The sequence below is a fragment of the Pristiophorus japonicus genome, chromosome 12 (assembly GCF_044704955.1).
Source record: "Pristiophorus japonicus isolate sPriJap1 chromosome 12, sPriJap1.hap1, whole genome shotgun sequence".
NCBI classification, from domain to species: domain Eukaryota; kingdom Metazoa; phylum Chordata; class Chondrichthyes; family Pristiophoridae; genus Pristiophorus; species Pristiophorus japonicus.
The window spans coordinates 55194148-55221259 of NC_091988.1; the positions used below are offsets into that span (position 1 = coordinate 55194148).

General features: G+C 45.0%; 1 protein-coding gene across 1 annotated transcript in view; it reads left to right on the forward strand.

The window, feature by feature from the left end:
* Window positions 1–887: 887 nt before the first annotated feature.
* The window catches only part of LOC139276919 (copine-9-like), a 615931-nt gene continuing 589706 nt past the window's right edge, over window positions 888–27112 (forward strand). The window contains exon 1 of the mRNA XM_070894913.1: window positions 888–964. Within this exon, the coding sequence (XP_070751014.1) occupies window positions 888–964 (77 nt within the window). The remainder of the gene's footprint in view (window positions 965–27112) is intronic.

Here is a 27112-nt window from a genome sequence, read left to right on the forward strand (position 1 = left end):
CCCTGAAGCAAATACAGTTCGACGCCCACAACCCCTGAACGAATAAATGAAAAAAAACACTAATTCACTCACACTCCACTTCCCAGTAATAGATTAGCTTCAACAAGTGTCTCTATGGATGCTTAGTATAATATATGCTGTATCAAGGGGCGAGTTAAAGGCAATAATTCCACCTCTCAGATCGGATGGCATCTATAAAACATTTAGGTTCGCTCTTGTTATCAGTGCTGCCCATTGATTACTAACTTGCTCCCTGGTATCTATTCCCCACTTAAATGACACAAATTGCTGTTAAATTAACCGCTCCTGATATGTGACTAACCCGTGACACATTTTCTTCGCATGCAGTATCAAGAATGCACTGAGATATATCGGAGGGGTAATTCTTTGACTTCACGCTCTCTATAAGGAGCCTCCCCTGTTGAGAACATTGCAGTTACATGCTGTGCGAGGTGAAACTAAACGGCCAAATGGAATTTCCAATATTCACTGTTGGTTTGTCAGGAGAGCAAAATCTGATAATTTCTTTATTTGCAAATCTAAAATAAGTAGAAATTTGAACTGATTGATAAAGACTTATGAAGCAGGGGTTCCTTTGCTAAATTGTAAATTCATAAACATAAATTCGTAAATTCGCTACACCTAGCGTGTTGAGCAAATCTTAAAACATGCAATGGAGCATTCTTGTCATTAGCTCCTTGAACTTTTTTTGTTTAAGATAAATAGCTGGAGCAATATATGAAATATTATGAATAATAAGGTGAAGCCTATTCTTAGCTACGCTCCAGGGTGATGCCTGTGATGTCATGTAGCTGGATGTGTGTGTGTGTGTGAGAGTTGGTGAGATAGTCACAGAGAGAGAGAGATAGAGAGCAACAAGCAGGAGAATGGCATCTATCGGAGACTTCGACCCGCTTCAGGCCAGTGTCCCCGCCACCAAGATCGAGATCACCGTGTCGTGCAGGTAAGACGAGGTGCCAAGGGAGGAGGGGGGCAAAGGATACTCCCCCGCTGGAGGGGCAGTGGAGACGGGGACAGAGGGAGCGGCTAGTGCCGCCCCAGCCGCTACCTGTGCACTGCCCAGCTTCGCAGAACACCAGCATCTGCGGGCAGGAGCAAACTAAAGTTAGCAAGCTGCGCTTTTATTGCGTTTTTCAACAACCACAACAAAATGATCCGAGGGGAGAGGACCGGTAAAGAAAGGACTAAATAAACACTTAAAAATTAGAGGGGAATCTGTTGTGTGTGTGCAAGTTTGTGAAGGATTTGAGTTTATATATATATATTTTTAAATCCCTTTTTGGACATCTCAGTTTATTAAGAATTGATTTTTTTTAATTGCAAGGGGCAGATTTGACCCACATGCAGGGTGTGTTGTGAATCGTGTTGCGGAAGGGAGAGTTCTCCAGTGCCGGCGAGGGTGGCCGGGGACTGCGCTTCCATTCCGAGTCTTGTTTACTTTTATTGTGTGTCTCAGGAGCGAGTAATGTGGCTCTGACCGCCCGCCAGTGTGACTGCTGGGGCTGTGCACTGCACACACACACATACACTCTCCACACACACACACACATACACTCTCCACACACACACACACATACACTCTCCACACACACACACATACATACACTCTCCACACACACACACACACACTCTCCACACACACACACACTCTCCACACACACACACACATACACTCTCCACACACACACTCTCCACACACACACACACACACATACACACACTCTCCACACACACACACACATACACTCTCCACACACACACATACATACACTCTCCACACACACATACACTCTCCACACACACATACACTCTCCACACACACACATACATACACTCTCCACACACACACACACACACACACACACACACTCTCTCCACACACACACTCCACACACACACACACACACACACGCACACTCCCTCCCTCCCTCCCTCCCTCTCTTGTACTGCGCGAGGCTGCAGTTAATCCCAATGTTTTATTATAAAATGGAACAAATCCCCGGGGACCCCTCCATCTCACATCAAACCCCTCAATGTGCCCCCCATTTAGTATTTAAGTTACTTCCTAAAATTCCAGCAAGGTAGGGTTTTGGGGTCACGGAGGGAGTAGTTTAGGGCCAGAGGACCAGTCCACTGCGAATATTGGAATTTTGGCAACACATCGCCAGGAGGAGGTAAATAGCAACACGTGGACTGGGTACATGTCACCACTGGAAGGCAGTAAATACCGGCACATGGACTGGGTACATGTCACCACTAGAAGGCAGTAAATACCGGCACATGGACTGGGTACATGTCACCAGCAGGAGGTGGTAAATACCAGCAAATCGAGGCCAATATATCTCCTTGTGACCATAAGAGGTCACCAAACACTGGGAAATAGGCTTTATACTCGGTCGTGGTAAATACCAACATATGGACTGGATAATCCCATACTGATTGTGGTGTGAGTAATTGCCGGCAACAGGACTTGTTGCAAGGAAATAGTAAGTCCTGGCATTTAGATTGAATGCAATTCACTTTGAGCTAGAGGTAAACATGACCATGCGAACAGGATAAATTTCACAGTAAGGAAATGGTAAAGATTGAATACATCTCACCATGACAAAGTTGTAAATCATCATCTTGGGCAGTCCCTTGAAATTGAGGAAGACTTGCTGCGACTCTAAAAGGGAGTTCTCAGATGGCTGTACAGTCCAATGCAGGAATTACACTCTCTGTCACAGGAGGGACAGACAGTCATTGAAGAAAAGGGTGGGTGGGGAGCCTGGTTTGCCGCACGTACCTTCCGCTACCTGCGCTTGTTTTCTGCATGCTCTCAGCGACGAGACTCGAGGTGCTCATGCCCTCCTGGATGCTCTTCCTCCATTTTGGGCAGTCTTGGGCCATCGTCAACACCTTCACTGAGGTATACGAAAGCATAGGCCTTATGCTAAACATTCGTAAGACAAAGGTCCTCTACCAACCTGACCCCGCCACACAGCACTGCCATCCCCGGTCATCAAAATCCACAGCACGGCCCTGGACAATATGGACCATTTTCCATACCTTGGGAGCCTACTATTAGCTGTAAATAGTGGCATGTGGAGTGGATGCATTTCACAACAAAGAGGGTAAATGCCAACACTGGACTGCAATATCTGAAGATGACCATAAAGAGATGGTGAATAGTGGCACACTGATTCTATATATTGCACCACAAGGCGGCAATAAATATTGGAAAATGGAGGAGACATAGTTCACAGCAAGGAGGCACTCAGTCCTGGCACACTAGGACATGGTGAATACCGACACAAGAAGTGACAGATCACTTGATGAAGAGACAATAAGTTGAAGGAGGAAGAGTGGATATACTTCACTGTTAGGATGTGGTAAACGACAACATGCAGAGAGATAACACTTCCATGTGAGTACACAAGAGTGCATTTCAACTAAAGTAGGCAGAATGAGAAGGTGGTAAATACTTGCAGATTAGTAGTGTGCAGTTCATTGACTTGGCCACCAGAGACACAAATATAAAACTGAGAATGAGCAAAATGCAGGCATGAAAATCTGAGCTAGATTCGGGAACTTAAAAAGATGGTTGTTTTATTGGTTCCAAGTCTGTAAAAGTGGATTTGCTCCTTTTCAGATGAGGCAGCAAGTTGCCTTGGTTGTTGGTGCAGTCCCCTCTCTCCATATTCTGCTCCACCCCTTGCCATGCGAGTCAAATAAACAGCAATGACATATTCTTGTTTGGTAGGGCAGACAAACAATTGCAGATAGGTTTGCTGGGCAGCATTGTAAAAATGACTGGCTTTCAAATGCTGGTGTGAATGGTCATGCCATTGTGGAGGAAATTATTACAGAGAAAGCCAAGCAGTGGTACGAATGATTCCTAATTGCTTTCTTTGGCATCAAAATGATGCCTGATTGCCTCCAGCTGTGAATCCGTTTGCCAGCTTTAATTCTATACAGCAGCCAGAATTCAATTTCAAATAATTTTGCTTTAATTACCCTATATAGAGGCACTGGAAAGTGTGCAGAGATTTACAAGGACACCCCAGAAATGTGAGGGTATACCTATCAGGAAAGGCGGGCTGGGTCTCTTTTCACTTGAATAAAGAAGGCTGAGGGGTGACCTAATAGATGTCTTTAAAATTATGAAAGGTTCTGATAGAGTAGATACAGAGAGAGTGTTTCCACTTGTGAGGAGGAGCAAAACTAGAGGCCATCTATGGAATAGTCGCCAAGAAATCAAATAGGGAATTCAGAAGAAATTTCTTTACCCAGAGAGTGGTGAGAATGTGGAACACGCTACCACAGGGAGTGGTTGAGGCAAATAGTATAGATGCATTTAAGGGGAGGCTAGATAAGCATACGAGGGAGAAGGGAATAGAGGGTTATGCTTTTTCTTCTTTCATATGGTAGTAGTAAAGCAAATCAAATGTCAATATCTAAGTCAGATATCCAGAACAAAGCTTCCGTGGGTTTCTTGTAGGCTGCCTGTGAATTTCCTCTGAGGGCAGTGCTCAGTGATGTGCTCCAGGGTCTGATTAGGAGCTCCACAGTCACATGATGGGGACGCTTTAATCTTCCATCTATGGAGAAGGTGGCAGCATTTACCATGACCAGTTCTGAGGCGGTTGATGGTTGTCGACTGTTTGCGAAGTAGGTTTGATCCTTTATGTTGTACTGAGGGGTCCTCTTATAAGGAATCCATTCCGTATGTCACAGCTTTTCCAAGCATTTCTCCGGTCATTAAGGCTGAGGAGAGATTGCTGAAGGGCTTCGGCAACGGTCCAAAATGGCCTTCTAGAATTGAGACAGATTGGTGGTAGGTTGTTCAAGTCTTTGCTGGTGTAGTGGTTATGCTGCTAGAACTGGATGAGGAAAGTCAGGAGGAGGCTTGAGTGGAGCATAAATGCCGTTATGGACTGATTGGGCCGAATGGCCTGTTTCTGTATCGTATATCCTATTTGCCAGGAATTCTCTGCAAATGGTTGACCCTATAGCTGGATGAACCAAGCACCCAATGCCACTGTGCACATAACTTTCTTCTACCTTTTGAAGGCCCAGAATGCTGGCAGCTCCAATATCAAATGGGCAGAATGTTTAAAAAAAAGAGGCATTTTCTCAGGAAACAAAAATTACAGTTGTGATATTAAGAGTCTACTTCTATCAGACACACATTACTTTAACGAAAGCACACAAACCAGGATACAGTAGCTCTGTGTTTGTAACAAACATTTTTTTCTAAAGACTGCTTCAAAACATTTTCTTCATGGCTCGAGATATAAAATGCAGTGTTTTAAGCAAAAGATAAGACAGATTATAATTCCTTTTAAAACAGCTCCTTAACTGCAGTATCGAATATGTGATCTGCACCATATATTTTGGATGTGGGGTTTTATAATGAGGACCAAGAAATATTAAATTGAACAGTAATTTGTACTTTTTTTCTAACCAAATATCTCTAACGTGTAATTAATGTTACTAAAAGGTTTTGCTTAAATAAATATTTTTGAATTCAGGACTTTTATTCCAAACTTGAATTATGGTAGTCTTGCCAGAATTTGCTGCCTTTACTCCAACTGTTTTTATGCTTCTGTTTCTGAGTACTATCTAAGAAATGCAGATGCTCTAACCAATCGCTATATATTACAAAAGTTAAACAATGGAAACATTCGAAAATCAGACGTTTCATTTGTTATGTAACGTGCTGTATATGCTAAATAAACCACTCTTTGAATATAACAACGCAATAAGATTGGCCCCCGGTCAAGCCGTGCCTCAATTTCATCCTTGTTTACAAATCCCTCCAATGCCTTGCCCCTCCCTATTACAACATAATTCTAAAAGGACATGGAGTGTTTAAAAAAACAAGCCTGAAGACTGAGTCTCAATGCGAGGGGCATTCGTAATAAGGTGGATGAATTGACTGCGCAGGTAGCTGTTAACGGGTATGATGTAATTGGGATTACATAGAAACATAGAAACATGGAAAATAGGTGCAGGAGTAGGCCATTTGGCCCTTAGAGCCTGTACCACCATTTAATAAGATCATGGCTGATCATTCACCTCAGTACCCCTTTCCTGCTTTCTCTCCATACCCCTTGATCCCTTTAGCCGCAAGGGCCATATCTAACTCCCTCTTGAATATATCCAACAAACTGGCATCAACAACTCTCTGCAGTAGAGAATTCCACAGGTTAACAACTTTGAGTGAAGAAGTTTCTCCTCATCTCAGTCCTAAATGGCTTACCCCTTATCCTTAGACTGTGTCCCCTGGTTCTGGACTTCCCCAACATCGGGAACATTCTTTCTGCATCTAACCTGTCCAGTCCCGTCAGAATTTTATATGTTTCTATGAGATCTCCTCTCATCCTTCTAAACTCCAGTGAATACAAGCCCAGTCGATCCAGTCTCTCCTCATATGTCAGTCCTGCCATCCCGTGAATCAGTCTGGTGAACCTTCGCTGCACTCCCTCAATATCAAGAACGTCCTTCCTCAGATCAGGAGACCAAAACTGAACACAATATTCCAGGTGAGGCCTCACTAAGGCCCCGTACAACTGCAGTAAGACCTCCCTGCTCCTATACTCAAATCCCCTAGCTATGAAGACCAAGCTATCATTTGCCTTCTTCACTGCCTGCTGTACCTGCATGCCAACTTTCAATGACTGATGTACCATGACACCCAGGTCTCGTTGCACCTCCCCTTTTCCTAATCTGCCGCCATTCAGATAATATTCTGCCTTCGTGTTTTTGCCCCCAAAGTGGATAACCTCACATTTATCCACATTATACCCCTGCATCTGCCATGCATTTGCCCACTCACCTAACCTGTTCAAGTCCCCCTGCAGCCTCCAAGCATCCTCCTCACAGACCGAGACATGGCTCCAAAGTAACCAAGGCTGGGAACTCAACATCCAGGGGTATTCAATATTCAGGAAGGACAGACAGGAAGGAAAAGGAGGTGGGGTAGTGTTACTGGTCAAAGAGGAGATTAATACAATAGCAAGGAAGGACATTAGCGTGGATGATGTGGAATCTATATGGATAGAGCTGCGAAACACCAAAGGGCAGAAAACGTTAGTGGAAATTGTGTACAGGCCACCAAACAGTACTAGGGAGGTTGGGGATGGCATCAAACAGGAAATTAGGGATGCGTGCAATAAGGGTACAGCAGTTATCATGGGTGACTTTAATCTACATATTGATTGGGCTAACCAAACTGGTAGCGATACTGTGGAGGAGAATTTCCTGGAGTGTATAAGGGATGGCTTTCAAGACCAATATGTTGAGGAACCAACTAGAGAGCAGGCCATTCTAGACTGGGTCTTGTGTAACGAGAGAGGATTAATTAGCAATCTGGTCGTGCGGGACCCCTTGGGGAAGAGTGACCATAATATGGTTGAATTCTTCATTACAATGGAGAATGACACAATTAATTCAGAGACTAGAGTCCTGAACTTAAAAAAAGGAAACTTTGACGGTATGAGACGTGAATTGGCTAGAATAGACTGGAGAATGATACTTAAAGGGTTGATGGTGGATAGGCAATGGCAGATATTTAAAGATCACACGGATGAACTACTACAATTGTACATCCCTGTGTGGCATAAGAATAAAAAAGGGAAGGTGACTCAACCGTGGATCACAAGGGAAATTAGGGAAAGTGTTAAATCCAAGGAAGAGACTTATAAATTGGCCAGAAAAAGCAGCAAACCTGAGGACTGGGAGAAATTTAGAATTCAGCAGAGGAGGACTAAGGGTTTAATTAGGAGGGGGAAAATAGAGTATGAGAGTAAGCTTGCAGGGAACATAAAAACTGACTGCAAAAGCTTCTATAGATATGTGAAGAGAAAAAGATTAGTGAAGACTAATGTAGGTCCCTTGCAGTCAGAATCAGGTGAATTCATAATGGGGAACAAGGAAATGGCAGACAAATTGAACAAATACTTTGGTTCTGTCTTCACAAAGGAAGACACAAATAACCTCCTGAAAATACTAGGGGACCAAGGGTCTAGCGAGAAGGGGGAACTGAGGGAAATCCTTTATCAGTCAGCAAATGGTGTTAGGGAAAATGAAGGGACTGAAGGCCGATAAATCTCCATGGCCTGATAGTCTGCATCCCAGAGTACTTAAGGAAGTGGCCCTAGAGATAGTAGATGCATTGGTGGTCATTTTCCAACAGTCCATGGACTCTGGATCAGTTCCTATGAATTGGAGGGTAGCTAATGTAACCCCACTTTTTAAAAAAAAGGAGGGAAAGAGAAAACAGGGAAATTTAGACTGGTTAGCCTGACATCGGTGGTGGAGAAAATGCTGGAATCAATTATTTAAGATGTAATAGCAGCGCATCTGGAAAGCAGTGACAGGATCAGTCCAAGTCAGAATGGATTTATGAAAGAGAAATCATGCTTGACAAATCTTCTAGAGTTTTTTGAAGATGTAACTAGTAGAGTGGATAAGGGAGAACCAGTGGATGTGGTGTATTTGAACTTTCAAAAGGCTTTTGACAAGGTCCCACACAAGAGATTATTGTGTAAAATTAAGGCACATGGTATTGGGGTAATGTATTGACATGGATAGAGAACTCATTGGCAGACAGGAAGCAAAGAGTGGGAATAAGCGGGTCTTTTTCAGAATGGCAGACAGTGACTAGTGCGGTGCCGCAGTGTTGTGCTGGGACCCCAGCTATTTACAATATACATTAATGATTTAGACGAAGGAATTGAAGTTAATATCGCCAAGTTTGCAGATGACACTAAGCTGGGTGGCAGTGCGAGCTGCGAGGAGGATGCTAAGAGGCTGCAGGGTGACTTGGATAGGTTAGGTAAGTGGGCAAATGCATGGCAGATGCAGTATAATGTGGATAAATGTGAGGTTATCCACTTTGGTGGCAAAAACAGGAAGGCAGATTATTATCTGAATGGGGACAGATTAGTAGAAGGGGAGGTGCAAAGAGACCTGGGTGTCATGATACATCAGTCATTGAAGGTAAACATGCAGGTACAGCAGGTGGTGAAGAAGGCAAATGGCATGCTGGCCTTCATAGTGAGGGGATTTGAGTATAGAAGCAGGGAGGTCTTACTGCAGTTGTACAGAGCCTTGGTGAGACCATACCTTGAGTATTGTGTGCAGTTTTGGTCTCCTAATCTGAGGAAGGACATTTTTGCTATTGAGGGAGTGCAGAGAAGGTTCACCAGACTTGAGCATCCCTGAAGAACTTAAAGAAGGGTAACTTTGAAGGTATGAGGCGTGAATTGGCTAAGATAGATTGGCGAATGATACTTAAGGGGTTGACTGTGGATGGGCAATGGCAGACATTTAGAGACCGCATGGATGAATTACAACAATTGTACATTCCTGTCTGGCGTAAAAATAAAAAAGGGAAGGTGGCTCAACCGTGGCTATCTAGGGAAATCAGGGATAGTATTAAAGCCAAGGAAGTGGCATACAAATTGGCCAGAAATAGCAGCGAACCTGGGGACTGGGAGAAATTTAGAACTCAGCAGAGGAGGACAAAGGGTTTGATTAGGGCAGGGAAAATGGAGTACGAGAAGAAGCTTGCAGGGAACATTAAGGCGGATTGCAAAAGTTTCTATAGGTATGTAAAGAGAAAAAGGTTAGTAAAGACAAACGTAGGTCCCCTGCAGTCAGAATCAGGGGAAGTCATAACGGGGAACAAAGAAATGGCAGACCAATTGAACAAGTACTTTGGTTCAGTATTCACTAAGGAGGACACAAACAACCTTCCAGATATAAAAGGAGTCAGAGGGTCTAGTAGGGAGGAGGAACTGAGGGAAATCTTTATTAGTCGGGAAATTGTGTTGGGGAAATTGATGGGATTGAAGGCCGATAAATCCCCAGGGCCTGATGGACTGCATCCCAGAGTACTTAAGGAGGTGGCCTTGGAAATAGCGGATGCATTGACAGTCATTTTCCAACATTCCATTGACTCTGGATCAGTTCCTATCAAGTGGCGGGTAGCCAATGTAACCCCACTTTTTAAAAAAGGAGGGAGAGAGAAAGCAGGGAATTATAGACCGGTCAGCCTGACCTCAGTAGTGGGTAAAATGATGGAATCAATTATTAAGGATGTCATAGCAGCGCATTTGGAAAATGGTGACATGATAGGTCCAAGTCAGCATGGATTTGTGAAAGGGAGATCATGCTGGACAAATCTTCTGGAATTTTTTGAGGATGTTTCCAGTAAAGTGGACAAAGGAGAACCAGTTGATGTGGTATATTTGGACTTTCAGAAGGCTTTCGACAAGGTCCCACACAGGAGATTAATGTGCAAAGTTAGAGCACATGGGATTGGGGGTAGTGTGCTGACGTGGATTGAGAACTGGTTGTCAGACAGGAAGCAAAGAGTAGGAGTAAATGGGTACTTTTCAGAATGGCAGGCAGTGACTAGTGGGGTACCACAAGGTTCTGTGCTGGGGCCCCAGCTGTTTACATTGTACATTAATGATTTAGACGAGGGGATTAAATGTAGTATCTCCAAATTTGCGGATGACACTAAGTTGGGTGGCAGTGTGAGCTGCGAGGAGGATGCTATCAGGGTGCAGAGTGACTTGGATAGGTTAGGTGAGTGGGCTAATGCGTGGCAGATGAAGTATAATGTGGATAAATGTGAGGTTATCCACTTTGGTGGTAAAAACAGAGAGACAGACTATTATCTGAATGGTGACAGATTAGGAAGGGGGAAGGTGCAGCGAGACCTGGGTGTCATGGTACATCAGTCATTGAAGGTTGGCATGCAGGTACAGCAGGCGGTTAAGAAAGCAAATGGCATGTTGGCCTTCATAGCGAGGGGATTTGAGTACAGGGGCAGGGAGGTGTTGCTACAGTTGTATAGGGCCTTGGTGAGGCCACACCTGGAGTATTGTGTACAGTTTTGGTCTCCTAACTTGAGGAAGGAAGTTCTTGCTATTGAGGGAGTGCAGCGAAGATTCACCAGACTGATTCCCGGGATGGTGGGACTGACCTATCAAGAAAGACTGGATCAACTGGGCTTGTATTCACTGGAGTTCAGAAGAGTGAGAGGGGACCTCATAGAAACGTTTAAAATTCTGACGGGTTTGGACAGGTTGGATGCAGGAAGAATGTTCCCAATGTTGGGGAAGTCCAGAACCAGGGGTCACAGTCTAAGGATAAGGGGTAAGCCATTTAGGACCGAGATGAGGAGAAACTTCTTCACCCAGAGAGTGGTGAACCTGTGGAATTCTCTACCACAGAAAGTAGTTGAGGCCAATTTACTAAATATATTCAAAAGGGAGTTCGATGAAGTCCTTACTACTCGGGGGATCAAGGGGTATGGCGAGAAAGCAGGAAGCGGGTACTGAAGTTTCATGTTCAGCCATGAACTCATTGAATGGCGGTGCAGGCTAGAAGGGCTGAATGGCCTGCTCCTGCACCTATTTTCTATGTTTGTATGATTATAATCGCTCAACCATTGGTGGCTATGCCTTCAGCTGCTTATGCCCTAAGCTCTTGAACTCCCTCTCTGCCTCTCTTTCTTCTTTTAAGATACTCCTTAAAACCTACCTCTTTGTCTGCCGTAATTATTTCTTGTGTGGCTTGGTGTCAAATTTATTATTTTGTCTTATAACACTCCTGTGGAGTGCCTTGGCACGTTTTACTACCTTAAAGGTGCTATAGACAGCACCTTGTTAGATAGCACCTTTGTTTTAAGAGGGCAGAACCAGACGCTGGTCTTCCCAGCTTCTCTGGGGTGGCTGTTGCCTCTAATGGTGATGTAATTAGATGTGCCTCTAATGGTGCAAGCACCCATCATGGGTATTTAAATTGTGGAACCTCCCACAGACCTGGTATTCTACCTCAATCGACATCTCTTTGATAAACGTCAGTTGTTAATTTTAAATCTGAGATTGATACATTTTTGTTAGCCAAAGCTTTTAAGGGACATTGGGCAATTATAGGTTTTTTAGAAAATGCTTTTTTTTCTCTTTCCCACGGCACCTGGTGATGATTCCACCATCACACTCCATCTAGACTCATCTTTTGTTTCTTAACTTGTGCCATTACTGTCTCATTTTTGCCCATCATCCATTTTGTCTCTTAAATCTCTTCTGCCTTCCACCCTATCACAGACCTTCCCTTTTGTTCTTTCCTCCCCTCCCCCTTTCACTGCCCCTGCACTTCCTTAAGAATCTGTTACATCTCAAACTTTTCCAGTACTGACGAAGGGTCACAGACCCGAAACGTTAACTCTGTTTCTCTCCACAGATACTGCCTGACCCGCTGAGATTTCCAGCATTTTCTGTTTTTATTTCAGATTCCAGCATCCGCAGTATTTTGTATTATTGTAGGTATATGGAGTTAGGTCAAAGATCAGCCATGAGCTCATTGAATGGCGGCACAGGCTCGAGGGTCTAAATGGCCGACTCTTGTTCCTGTGTTTGTATGTTCCTGTATATGACAGGAGATCCTTGGTGGGCACGATCCCGGCAAAAGTGCTAGGAACATGGCTGGTGAAATTTGGGGTCTACTTTCTCAAGAAAAACTCAAGAAAGGGGCTGAAACCATCTTCGCAACGTTATATGAGTGCTTTCATTAGTTGCTTCCTACTACTTGCCAGATAAAGGTTGGTATCTGTCACTACTTGCTAGTTTAGGATTGGTAGCTATCAGAAATAAATTGAGCAAATTGATTTGTTCACTTTGCTCCTTTTCATTTGTTTTTCATATGTTGGAGTGGCACAACAACAACTTACATTTATATATCACCCTCAACATAGTAAAGTGTCCCAAGCTTCACAGCAGCGTTAACAAACAAAATTTGACAGAGCCACATAAGGAGATATTGGAACAGATGACCAAAAGCTTGGTCTAAGAGGTAGTTTTGAAGCAGTGACTTAAAGAAGGAGAGTGAGGTAGAGAGGAGGAGAGGTTTAGGGAGGGAATTCCAGAGATTCGGGCCTAGGCAGCTGAAGGCCCGGTCGCCAATGATGGAATGTATTGGGGGAGATGTTTAAATTCCCCAGCCCGATAGTTAAAATCTACTCCATAAAGTTTAATTCCACATTCTCATTCATTTGTATTTATTTGAAGCTGTAGTTCAACAGATCTTGATATTCTGATTTTGGATTCATTCAACAACAGCACTAGGAAAACCTTTCCAAAAACATTGAGGCCCACAAAATCCAACGAGTTAATGATGAAGAATTATAGGCACTGAGCCGCCTATGCTTTATGGGCTGTCTTGCCTGTACTTGGAAGCCACATGAGGTTCACAGGCTATATTTTGACACTCCTAATCTAGGATAACCTGTTGTTCGGAGCCCACGAGTGCAGGCAATCGAAGGAACAGCTGCTCTCCCCACATGGGACAATTATTGCAGTCCTTGTGCCAAGGGTAGCAAACCACAAAAGGCAGGGATGGGTCAGTTTTAACTGAACTTAGGTTGGGGAGAGGATTGGTAAGAGCTACAGAATGCTCCGTACATCTACCTATGCTTCCCTTTGATTGAAACACTAGGGAATTTGAAGCAAGAACTCAGCACAAATGTACACCGTCACCTAAAATACCATCATGCAACCCGTAGGGGGCAATGAGGAAGGGTAGCTATCATCTCTCTATTTTGTGGTCTTTATGAGTACAAAACAGGAGAAAGGGAGCATATAAAGATAGTTTATCTGACATCATACTACTGGAAGAAAGTCTCACTCATTAAATCAGAAATTTAAGTGTGCCGTGAGCAGTTTTCCAACCATTAAAGTGATCCAACCATTAATTGATATCAGATAATGAAGCAGTCCGTGCCTGCATGCAGCAAGACCTGGACAATATTCAGGTCTGGGCTGATCAGTAACATTTGCGTCACACAAGTGCCGGGCAGTGACCTTGCCTCCCACTGTTTTATATCTTGCCACCTCCTCCGATGCCGACTCCACTCAGGTCTTTGCTATCTCGCCTCCTGCTGTTTTAGATCTTATTGTCTCCTCCGATGCTGCCGCAGCTTAAGTCCGCAGGACCAGCCACATAAATACTGTGGCTACAAGAGCGGGTCAGAGGCTGGCTATCCTGAGGTGAGTATCTCATCTCCTGACTCGCCAAAGCCATTCCACCAACTACAAGGCACAGGTCAGGAGTGCAATGGAATACTCTCCACTTGCCTGGAGCTCCAATAACACTCAAGAAGTTCAACCAGGAAAAAGCAGCCAGCTTGATTGGCACCGCATCCACCACCTTCAACATTCACTCCCTCCACCACCAGCTGGTGCATGGGAACACTACCACCACATTCCCCTCTAAGTTGCACACCATCCTAACTTGGAAATATATAATCGCTGGGTCAAAATCCTGGAACTCCCTCCCTAACAGCACTGTGGGTGTACCTTCACCCCATGGACTGCAGTGGTTCAAGAAGGCGGCTCACCATCACCTTCTCAATTAGGGATGGGCATTAAATGCTGGCCTGGCCAGTGACGCCCACATACTGTGAATGAATAAAACAAAATGAGTGGCAGCACATGCCTGAATTTCCAATATATGGTGCCAGTGGTGAACACTTCCCAGCAGGAGCATAACATCGCAAGATGAGCCCTTGTGATCATGAAAGCAGCCAATCAGTTTATAAGTGCAGATGATTTCATTGTCAGTGTTTTGATACTCCAGGTACAGGCACAGTGATTTTTTTTTGAGAAACCAAAGCTTATATTGCAGGATACAACTGAAGTTGAAAAAAGTGGGAGAGAAGCCTTCATAAATCAGGAAAAGTACAGTATACTAAAAGTACAAAATGTTTAAACCTTATTCCAGCAAATTAGTGGAGCATGTTCTATTTTGGGTCATGGTAGCCAAGGCTACTGCAGTGTTCAGGTAGGGTTAAGGCTTCACCACAAAGAATCATTTGTCTGAAGGCCTGATTGTGCAGACTGCAATAGCTGCCCAGCGGTTAGTCAACAATTCTTCTCGTGCATTGTCAGCTCAGTGCATGGAGGGAGGGGGATTGTTTTGTGTTGGATTCCCTGTTCCGTTCCTTGCACGGCTGTCTTGGACAAGTGAGAGGCCAGTGTCCTCGCAGCATAGGTGGAACACATCCACAGCCTGACCGCATCAGTGATCTGGATTGAAATGTTACCTTGGCTGGAGCATTTGCATGATTCTGTTTGCCGTTGGGAGATGGGGAGACATTTTGCTGTTTTCTCTTCTTGGAAGTTTTACTTGCCTCCATCTGGAAATGAAATAACTTAGAGAGTCCTTGACAGCTGGCTCCTGACATAGTGCAATTCTACTGTAGTGAAGCAGTACTGTGGCAAGATACAAATAAAACATGCAAAGACTAGATACATCATACCGTCTTACTCTTATTTAATCAGAATGGAATATCAGTTTCTATAGGATCAGTTTTCTCTGCAAAACTGAATAAATGAAGAAATGTTTTCTGTTCATTAACAATAGGGCTAAATTTTCTTGCAAAGTGATGTATAAACAACATAGGAAATATTTTCATACAATCATAGCAGCACAGAAGGAGGCCATTCTGCTCATTGAGCCCATGCCAGCTCTCTGCAAGAGCACTTCAGCTAGTCCCACTCCTCCACCCTTTCCCCATAGCGCTGCAATTTTTTTCTTTCAGGTACTTATCCAATTCCCTTTTGAAAGCCACGATTGAGTCTGCCTCCACCACCCTCCCAGGCAGTGCATTCCAGATCCTAACCACTCGTTGCGTAAAAAAAGTTTTCCCTCGTCTCACCTTTGGTTCTGCTGCTAGTCACCTTAACTCTGTATCCTCCGGTTCTTGACCCTTCCGCCAGTGGGAACAGTTTCTCTCTATCTACTCTGTCTAGACCCCTCATGATCTTGAACACCTCGATCAAATCTCCTCTGTCTTCTGTGCTCTAAGGAGAACAACACCAGCTTCTCCAGTCTATCCAATCTATTTAGCGATGAAATGTGACTGGAGGTTGTTTTGTGCGCCTTAAAAATGCTTCCCCCAAATTTCCTTACGCTCTTGAGCAGTCCCGTGTTTTGTCGGCTGTGTCCCACTGGTCTTATTTGTATATGTCAGCGTGCGAGCAGCTGTGAGTTTCCTGGGTGTGCACTGCTAATTCATTGGGTAAGTTAGACTGAGTTATATGAGGTGCAGCAGCTTCCAGGATCAACTGAAAATGATGGAAGTGAGGAGTTCCTGGCACAGAAGGGTCCAGAGATTCTGAACACAGATTTCTGCAGCTGGGAATCAGTTTTTAAGGGTTTTTCTTGTTGCTGTTCTGGCTATAAATACTGAGACTTTCTCCTCACAAGGACAGACAACTGGCTGATTTTCAGACACACAATCCTTACAACCCTATCCACAGTCAGGGGTTCTCAAAGAAAAAAATAAATACTTGCATTTATATAGTGTCTATGATGATGATGATGCTTACTCTTGTATGACATTATCATGGAATAGGACGAGCACCACAAGATGGAGCAAACACTCGGGCAGCATTCGCTGCAAGAATCATCACAGTTAACATCTGCACTGACGTTTTCTGTTCTGCAGAACAAAGTCTACCTTTTAACACCAAAGCCTTACCTCCTTCTCGCCCTCTTTCAGATAAAGGGACATTCTCTCAAACTACCACCAGCCCTACTATATAACAGGACATTAGCAATCTTTGCCCGACATGACCATGCCAATCATCATCACCTGGGTGAAGATGACAGCATCACATAAGTGCCCTCTTTCCTTTATAGCTGTAACCCTCATGAATAACAAAGGGTGATGTTTGTGCACATTCTATTTTAATGCGATGGACCACAAAGTACTTTTTCTTAACAGTGTGCTTCTCCTGGGTGCCCACACATGCTGTTTTGAATCTATTCTCATGCTTCTTCTACCTGAGAGCCAGGATTGTGTGAGGGGGTTGGCTGCTTTATAAAAAAAACTCATGGGACCGATATGGCACTCACCTCCTGGCTGCTTGTTCCCGGCAGTGAAGCGCTGCTGGCCTCTTCTCTGGAGTGAGCTCCTGGATAGTCTGGTCTTGCCTCCTATGTTGCACTGAAGTGAAAGAGCCAAGCACTGTTCCTTTTCTTACCTGCTTCTCCCCCCCGCACCCCCCTCAAGCCTGCTGCTGAAGAGTACAGGCTGAACTGTCATGGGAGTTTCCATGTCATTCATCTGCATGCACCCATATTACATGGGTTTTACACCAATGACGGCACTGATTGGGAATGCAAATGCTCAGACCCAGGAAACCTGCATGGATTAGCGGATGCAAGTTTAAAGTTGCAATAGCAGTATAACTCACTTCCGGGAAATTTGCAATTATAATGGGCCAACCTTCAAGTGACTGAAACAATCCTGTTGAGGTTATGCCAGTTTGGACACTATTGCAACAAACCCTCTGCATCTGTAAATATACATAGGTACATTTAAATATAGAATGAGTTCCTGATAGAAACAGATGTACTAGCATAGAAAGAGTCAGGAAACGAAGAGAAAGGAGAGATTGGGGTAGGAGACACCCTGTCAGCAAGATCTATTTTGCATCCAGTGAGTGTCATTATATCAAAATTCAATTGTTGTTCAACATGCAACCTGTTAAAAAGATTTAACAATCACACTACACATTACCAGTTCATACACCAGGCTCACAGCCACCTGCCTCACCGTGGATTCCCCGAACCCAACTGGCCGGGGTTTTATTGAGTCTTGTGAACATCACGTGACTGGCTAAGCCACTCCCAACTCAACAGTTCTACAACTATTTTAAAGTAAAACTATAAATCAAGTGCCCCCCTTAAAAGTGGGAAATAGAACCGACAAATTCACAAATTAAACAAGTAACAGTCAAATTAAAATCTGGTTACTGGGGGTGATGATGCACTCCAGTCCCTCTGGCACACACCTCTCGCGGAAGGCCGTGAGCGTATCGGTGGACACCGCGTGCTCCATCTCCAGGGACACCCTGGCTCGGATCTAACCGCGGAAGAGAGGCAGGCAGTCAGGCTGAACGACCCCCTCGATCGCCCGCTGCCTGGACCGGCTGATGGCAACAGCTTTACAACTCTTTTGGGGGGGAACAAAATAAACATTAGATCAAGTGCCCCCCGATCTGGGGGACACTCCAGACACTTAACTGCCCCTTTTTCTAATAAATGTTTTTTTTTTGTTGTTTTTTTTTTGTGTTTTTTTGGGGGGCATTAAAACCATATATTTTACAAGTACCCCCTATAAAAGGGGAGGGGGACACTAAGAACCCGGAAATTAAAACAAATTAAACTTTAAAACATATAAAATCAAATTAAAATTTGGTTGCCGGGGGTGACGATGCACTCCAGTCCCTCCGGCGCCTACCTCTCGCGGAAGGCCGCGAGCGTACCGGTGCTCCATCTCCAAGGACACCCTGGCCCGGATGTACGCGTGGAAGAGAGGCAGGCAGTCGGGCTGAACGACCCCCTCGACCGCCCGCTGTCTGGACCGGCTGATGGCAACAGCTTTACAAACCTGTGAACATATTCTCAGGTGCATAAATTACATTAAGTATTTTGTTACCCATGATCCACTTCTATGTTTTTTAAAACCTACCTCTTTGACCAAGCTTTTGGTCACCTGACCTAAAATCTTCCTATGTGGCTCAGTGTCAAATGTTGTCTGATTACATTCTTGTGAAGCGCTTTGGGATGTTTTATTATGTTAAAGGTGCTATAGAAATGGAAGTTGTTTCTGTTTTGTATGAGAAAAGTGTTATTGGTGAGGGCGGACAGGATTGACAGATTGAGGTGCGAGGAGATGCTTTAAGCCATATATCCTCGTGGGGGGGAGTGGGGTGAGATATGGGTAGTCTGAGCTCAGCATCTCCTTCCCCCACTCAACCCCCACCTACCCCTCATCTGACAGCATTCAAAATTGCAGGAGAGAGCTATCAAAATATTGTTTAATAGTATGGCATGTGAAGCAATGCAGTCGCCCAGAGACTCCCGCTGTGGGATAAGCGAACGTCTCATAACTCTCTGGCTCTCCCTAGCCCAGAACCAGTACGCCACAGTCTTCAGCGCGTATGCCCCAACACTCAACGCAACAGATGAGTCCAAAGAGGAATTCTACTCCAGCCTCGAACAATCCCTGTCCCGAGTCCCCATGGATGACAAGCTGATTATAACAACATAAGAACATAAGAATTAGGAACAGGAGTAGGCCATCTAGCCCTTCGAGCCTGCTCCGCCATTCAATAAGATCATGGCTGATCTGGTCGTGGACTCAGCTCCACTTACCCGCTCTCTCCCCGTAACTCTTAATTCCCTTATTGGTTAAAAATCTATCTATCTTTGACTTGAAAACATTCAATGAGCTAGCCTCAATTGCTTCCTTGGGCAGAGAATTCCACAGATTCACAACCCTCTGGGAGAAGAAATTCTTTCTCAACTCGGTTTTAAATTGGCTCCTCCGTATTTTGAGGCTGTACCCCCTAGTTCTAGTCTCCCTTACCAGTGGAAACAATCTCTCTGCCTCTATCTTGTCTATCCCTTTCATGATTTTAAATGTTTCTATAAGATCACCCCTCATCCTTCTGAACTCCAACGAGTAAAGACCCAGTCTACTCAATCTATCATCATAATGTAACCCCCTCATTTCTGGAATCAGCCTAGTGAATCATCTCTGTACCCCTTCCAAAGCTAGTATATCCTTCCTTAAGTAAGGTGACCAAAACTGCACGCAGTACTCCAGGTGCGGCCTTACCAATACCTTATACAGTTGCAGCAAGACCTCCCTGCTTTTGTACTCCATCCCTCTCGCAATGAAGGCCAACATTCCATTCGCCCTCCTGATTACCTGCTGCACCTGCAAACTAACCTTTTGGGATTCATGCACAAGGACCCCCAGGTCCCTCTGCACCACAGCATGTTGTAATTTCTCCCCATTCAAATAATATTCCCTTTTACTGTTTTTTTCCCCCCAAGGTGGATGACCTCACACTTTCCGACATTGTATTCCATCTGCCAAACCTTAGCCCATTCGCTTAACCTATCCAAATCTCCTTGCAGTCTCTGAGTCCTCTACACAACCCGTTTTCCCACTAATCTTAGTGTCATCTGCAAATTTTGTTGCACTACACTCTTTTCCCTCTTCTAGGCCATCTATGTATATTGTAAACAGTTGTGGTCCCAGCACTGATCCCTGTGGCACATCAGTAACCACTGATTTCCAACCGGAAAAGGACCCATTTATCCCGACTCTCTGCTTTCTGTTCGCCAGCCAATTCTCTATCCATGATAATACATTTCCTCTGACTCCGCGTACCTTTATCTTCTGCAGTAACCTTTTGTGTGGCACCTTATCGAATGCCTTTTGGAAATCTAAATACACCACATCCATCGGTACACCTCTATCCACCATGCTCATTATATCCTCAAAGAATTCCAGTAAGTTAGTTAAACATGATTTCCCTTTCATGAATCCATGCTGTGTCTGCTTGATTGCACTATTCCTATCCAGATGTCCCGCTATTTCTTCCTTAATGATAGTTTCAAGCATTTTCCCCACGACAGATGTTAAACTAACCGGCCTATAGTTACCTGCCTTTTGCCTGACCCCTTGTTTTTAAACAGAGGCATTACATTAGCTGCTTTCCAATCCGCTGGTACCTCCCCAGAGTCCAGAGAATTTTGGTAGATTATAACGAATGCATCTGCTATAACTTCCGCCATCTCTTTTAATACCCTGGGATGCATTTCATCAGGACCAGGGGACTTGTCTACCTTCAGTCCCATTAGCCTGTCCAGCACTACCCCCCTAGTGATAGTGATTGTCTCAAGGTCCTCTCTTCCCACATTCCTGTGGCCTGCAAATTTTGGCATGGTTTTTGTGTCTTCCACTGTGAAGACGGAAGCAAAATAATTGTTTAAGGTCTCAGCCATTTCCACATTTCCCATTATTAAATCCCCCTTTTTATCTTCTAAGGGACCAACATTTACTTTAGTCACTCTTTTCCGTTTTATATATCTGTAAAAGCTTTTACTATCTGTTTTTATGTTTTGCGCAAGTTTACCTTCGTAATCTATCCTCCTTGGCGACTTCAACGCCAGAGTCGGTAAGGACACAGACCTCTGGGGAGGCGTGATCGGCAGAGAGGGGGTAGGGAAAACCAACTCAAGCTGTACCCTGCTTCTGACAAAATGCCGAGAACATGAACTTGTCGTCACCAACACCTTATTCCGTCAGAGGGACAAGTACAAGGCATCATGGCAACACCCTCGCTCCAAGCACTGGCATCTGCTCGACTACGTCATCGTCCGAGCAAGGACATGTGCATCACACGCGCCATGACAGGAGCCAACGACTGCTGGATGGACCACTGCCTAATCCGCTCCGTCATTAACATCAACATAGCCCCAAAACAGTGACGGCAAGAGAAACAATCCCGCAGGAAAATCAACGCTGGGGCACTCAAAGAACCAGTTAAGAAAGCCCTATACAGATAGCGCCTCACTGCTAACCTGGCGACCTTCGATGACCCCGAGACGCAGAGTACCCACTGCACCTGGTCTGTCCTCAAGGCCTCCATAACCAGCACCTGCGAAGAGACACTCGGTCACTCAACCAGGAAACAGCAAGACTGGTTTGATGAGAACAACCAGGAGATCCAGGAGCTAATAAGCCGCAAGCGCAAAGCATTTCTGAACTTAAAGCAGCAACCCAATTCGGAAGCAGCAAAGCAGCTCTACAGGCAGCTGAAGGCCGAGGTCCAACAAAAAACCCGCAACTTAAAGAATAGATGGTGGGCGGAGAAAGCACAGGAGGCGGACAAAAAGCAGGAAACTATAGATCAGTTAGCCTAATATCTGTGGTTGGGAAAATGTTGGTGTGCATTATTAAAGAAGCAGGACATTTGGAAAAGCAAAATTCGGTCAGGCAGAGTCAACATGGCTTTATGAAGGGGAAGTCACATTTGACAAATTTGCTGGAATTCTTTGAGGATGTAATGAACTGAGTGGATAAAGGGGAACCAGTGGATGTGGTGTATTTGGACTTCCAGAAGGCATTTGACAAGGTGTCACATAAAAGATTACTGCACAAGATAAACGTTCACGGGGGTGGGGATAATATATTAGCATGGATAGAGGATTGGCTAACGAACGGAAAACAGAGAGTTGGGATAAATGGTTCATTCTCTGGTTGACAATCGGTAACGAGTGGGGTGCCGCAGGGATCAGTGTTGGGACCTCAACTATTTACAATCTATATTAACGACTTGGAAGAAGGGACTGAGTGCAATGTAACCAAGTTTGCTGATGATACAAAGATGGGAAGAAAAGCAATGTGTGAGGAGGACACAAAAAATCTGCAAAAGGACATAGACAGGCTAGATGAGTGGGCAAAGATTTGGCAGATGGAGTATAATGTTGGAAAGTGTGAGGTCATGCACTTTGACAGTCAAAGAGCAAGTTATTATTTAAATGGAGGAAGATTGCAAAGTTCCGCAGTACAGCGGGTCCTGGGAGTACTTGTGCATGAAACACAAAGGTTTAGTCTGCTGGTACAGCAAGCGATCAGGAAGGCCAATGGAATCTTGGCTTTTATTGCAAAGGGGCTGGAGTATAAAAAGCAGAGAAGTCTTGCTACGGTTATACAGGGTATTGGTGAGGCCGCACCTAGAATACTGCGTGCAGTTTTGGTTTCCATATTTACAAAATGATATACTTGCTTTGGAGGCAGTTCAGAGAAAGTTCACTAGGTTGACTCAGGAGATGAGGGGGTTGACTTATGAGGTATGGTTGAGTAGGTTGGGCCTCTACTCATTGAAATTCAGAAGAATTAGAGGTGATCTTATCGAAACATATAAGATTATGAGGGGGCTTGACAAGGTGGATGCAGAGAGGATGTTTCCACTGAAAGGGGAGACTAGAACTAGAGGGCATAATTTTAGAATAAGGGGCCGCCCATGTAAAACAGAGATGAGGAGAAATTTCTTCTCTGAGGGTTGTAAATCTGCATAATTCACTGCCTCAGAAAGCTATGAAAGCTGGGACATTGAATAAATTTAAGACAGAAATAGACAGTTTCTTAAACGATAAGGGGATAAGGGGTTATGGGAAGTGGAGCTGAGTCCATGATTGGATCAACCATGATCGTATTAAATGACGGAGCGGACTCGAGGGGCAGTATGGCCTACTCCTGCTCCTATTTCTTACATTCTTATGTTCTTATGAGATCCAGCAGCTGGCTGACAACCACGACGTGTAAGGATTCTTCAGCGCAGTCAAGACCAGCTACGGCCTATGCACCCAAGGCCCCACCCCACTGCTGGCCAAGAACGGAGAGACACTCATTAAGGGCTTCGAGGCAGTCAGTGCCCGCTGGAAGGAGCACTTCAAAGATCTCCTTAACCGAGACTCTGTTTTCGACACGCGTGTCCTCGACTCCATCCCGCAGCATACTACCCGCCACCATCTCAGCCCAACCCCAGCCCTGCATGAGATAGTAGAGCACATCCATCAGTTGAAGAACAACAAGGCAACAGGAGCAGATGGAATCCCTGCCAAGACACTAAAGTATGGTGGAGAGGCACTATTGGCACAAATGCATGACCTCATCTCTCTTATCTAGAAGGAGGAGAACATGCCAGGAGAGCTCAGAGATGCCGTAATCGTGACCATAATCAAAAAAGAGGACGTCTGACTGTAGTAACTACAGAGGAATCTCCCCCCTGTCGGCCAGTGGGATAGTCATCGTGAGAATGCTCCACAATCGTCTTCTCCCTGTGGCTGAAGAGCTCCTCCCAGAGTCGCAATGTGGATTCTGTCTACTAAGAGGTACAACGGACATGATTTTCCATGCGTGCCAACGACAAGAGAAATGCAGGGAACAGCACCATCCCTTGTACAAGGCCTTCTTTGACTTCACAAAGGCCTTTGACACTGTCAACCGTGAGGGACTATGGAGCGTCCCACTCCATTTTGGCTGCCCCCAAAAGTTTGTCACCATTCTCCACCTGCTCCATGACAACATGCAAGCTGTGATCCTGACCAACGGATCCACCACAGACCAAATCCACGTCCGGACCGGGGTCAAGCAGGGCTGCGCCATCATGCCAACGCTCTTCTTGATCATCATTGCTGCAATGCTTCATCTCACTCTCAACAAGCTCCCCGCTGGAGTAGAGCTAAACTATAGAACCAATGGGAACCTGGTCAACCTTCGTCACCTCCAGACTAGATCCAAGGTCATCCCATCCTCTGTCATCGAGCTACAGTATGCGGACAACGCTTGCGTCTGCGCACATTCAGAGACTGAACTCCAAGCCATCGTCAACATCTTCACCAAGGCTATTGAAAGCATGGGCCTTACGCTAAGCATCCGTAAGGCAAAGGTCCTCCACCAACCTGACCCCGCCACACAGCACTGCGCCCCCAGTAATCAAAATCCACGGCGCGGCCTTGGACAATGTGGGCCATTTTCCATACCTTGGGAGCCTACTATCAGCAAGGGCAGACATTGACAACGAGGTCCAATTTTGCCTCCAGTGTGCCAGCGCAACCTTCGGTTGCCTGAGGAAGAGAGTGTTTGAAGAACAGGACCTCAAATCTGGCAACAAGCTTATGGTCTACAGGGCAGTAGTGACACCCGCCCCCTATATGGCTCAGAGACGTGGACTATATACAGCAGGCATCTCAACGTGCTGGACAAGTACCACCAGCGCTGCCCCCGCAAGATCCTGCAAATTCCCAGGGATGATAGACGCACCAATGTCAGTGTTCTCGATCAGGCCAACATTCCCAGCATTGACCAGCTTCGTTGGGCGGGCCACATCGTCCGCATACCCGACACGAGCATCCCTAAGCAAGCGCTCTACTCGGAGCTCCGACAAAGCAAGCGAGCCCCAGGTGGGCAGAGGAAACGTTTCAAGGACACCCTCAAAGCCTCCTTGATAAAATGCAACATCAGGCCAGCACCTGGGAATCTTTGGCCCAAGACTGCCCAAAGTGGTGGAAGAGCATCCAGGAGGGCGCTGAACACCTTGAGTCTTGTTGCCAAGAACATGGGGAAATCATGCACAGACAGTGGAAGGAGTGTGCGGCAAACCAGGCTCCCCACTCACCCTTTCCTTCAATCACTTTCTGGCCCACCTGTGACAGAGACTGTAATTCCCTCATTGGACTGTACAACCACCTGAGAACTCACTTTTAGAGTGGAAGCAAGTCTTCCTCGATTTCGAGGGACTGCCTATGATGATGATGAATTACTAAAAAAACATAGATGTACTCAGGGTGATTCCATAATCCATTGGTCCCAGTAAGGTTGAGGGGGGAGGGTGTGGTCACAAGGATAGTGTGTTCCCAGTGGGAGTTCTGGTTTGTGGAATCGCTCCTAATGACCCTTCACCTCCAGGATCTGGATTCAGATCCTGCCCAGACGGTTGAGATGAAAGTCTTCCATAATAGTTATAAGGGTCATCAATAAAATTAACTTGTGCAGTCCCAGTCCAATTCCTAGTGGCTGTGAATTCACAACACTAAACTGCTCATTATGATTCAGCACGAAGGGGTGAAATTCTTCCTATCAAATGTCCGTTTGTCAGTAAAATTAATGATCTCCCAGCAGAATCTCAGAAACTTGCAGTCAAGGTCATTAAATGATGAACTGCACTGGTTTATGACTAATGATCTTAACAAGGCCTTAATAAGAAAAAGCAGTCTTTTATCTTTCATTTTTCAGTGGATATTTTTGAGTTATAAATTCTCGGAGCACAGATAATGCATGAGAAGGGCAGCACTTTGTGCCATCATTTCTTTTACTAAAATTAACATCGAAAGGAATTTCAAAATTGGTAATATATTCACTTTCCCAACACTGACACCCGTTAATGAACACCAAAATAATATGAAGGGCCTTTCATGAAAATATTGATATAACCCAATTTACACAATATGTAATTTTCTTTGGGTCAGGTATTGGGTACAGTGTCAGCTGTGGCTCAGTGGGTAGCACTCTCGTAGTTAGGTCATCAGGTTGTGGGTTCAAGTCCCACTCTAGAGACTTGAGCACAAAACTCTAGACTGACACTCCAGTGCAGTACTGAGGGAGGGCTGCACTGTCGGAGGCCCCATCTGTCTTTTCAGATGGACATAAAAGATCCCATGGCACTATTTCAAAGAAGAGCAGGGAAGCTATCCTCGGTGTCCTGACCAATATTTATCAATCAATCAACATAACAAAAACAGATTATCTGGCCTTTAGCACATTTCTGTTTGTGGGAGCTTGCTGTGCATAAATTGGCTGTAAAGTGCTTTGGGGCATCCTTCTCTTCTTGCTCCTGCATCATTGCCTCTGATGTCCCCCTCTGATGTCCCCCAGAAATGTGCTAATGGTCAGCTAATCTGTTTTTGTTATGTTGATAACAAAACCACACTGAGGCTAAACCACACTGTTTGCAACCTTGGTGTCATATTTGGCCCTGAAATGAGCTTCCGACTACATATCCGCGACATAACTAAGACTGCCTATTTCCACCACTGTAATATCACACGTCTCCGCCCTTGCCTCAACTTATCCACTGCTGAAACCCTCATCCTTACCTTTGTTACCTCTAGACATGACTATTCAAACTCACTCCTGGCTGGCATTCCATGCTCTACCCAATGTAAACTTGATGCCATGTAAAACTCGGCTGCCCATATCCTAACTTGCACCAAGTCCCATTCACACATCACCCTTGTGCTCGCTGATCTACATTGGTTTCTGGTTAAGCAACGTCTCAATTTCAAAATTCTCATCCTTGTTTTCAAATTCCTCCATGGCCTCGGCTGTCCCTGTCTCTGAAATCTCCACCAGCCTCACAACCCCCCCAAGATATCTGTGCTCCTCTAATTCTGTCCATTTGAGCATCCTTAATTATAATCGCTCAACCATTGGTGGCCAGGCCTTCTCTTGCCCAGGCCCTAAGCTCTGGAATTCCCTCCGTAAACCTCTTCACCTCTCCACCTCTCTTTCCTCCTTTAAGACGCTCCTTAAAACCCACCTCTTTGACCAAGCATTTGGTCACCTGCTCTAATTTCTCATTATGCGGCTCAGTGTCAAATTGTTTGTCTTATAATACTCCTGTGGAGCACCTTGGGACATTTTACTACTTTAAAGGTGCTA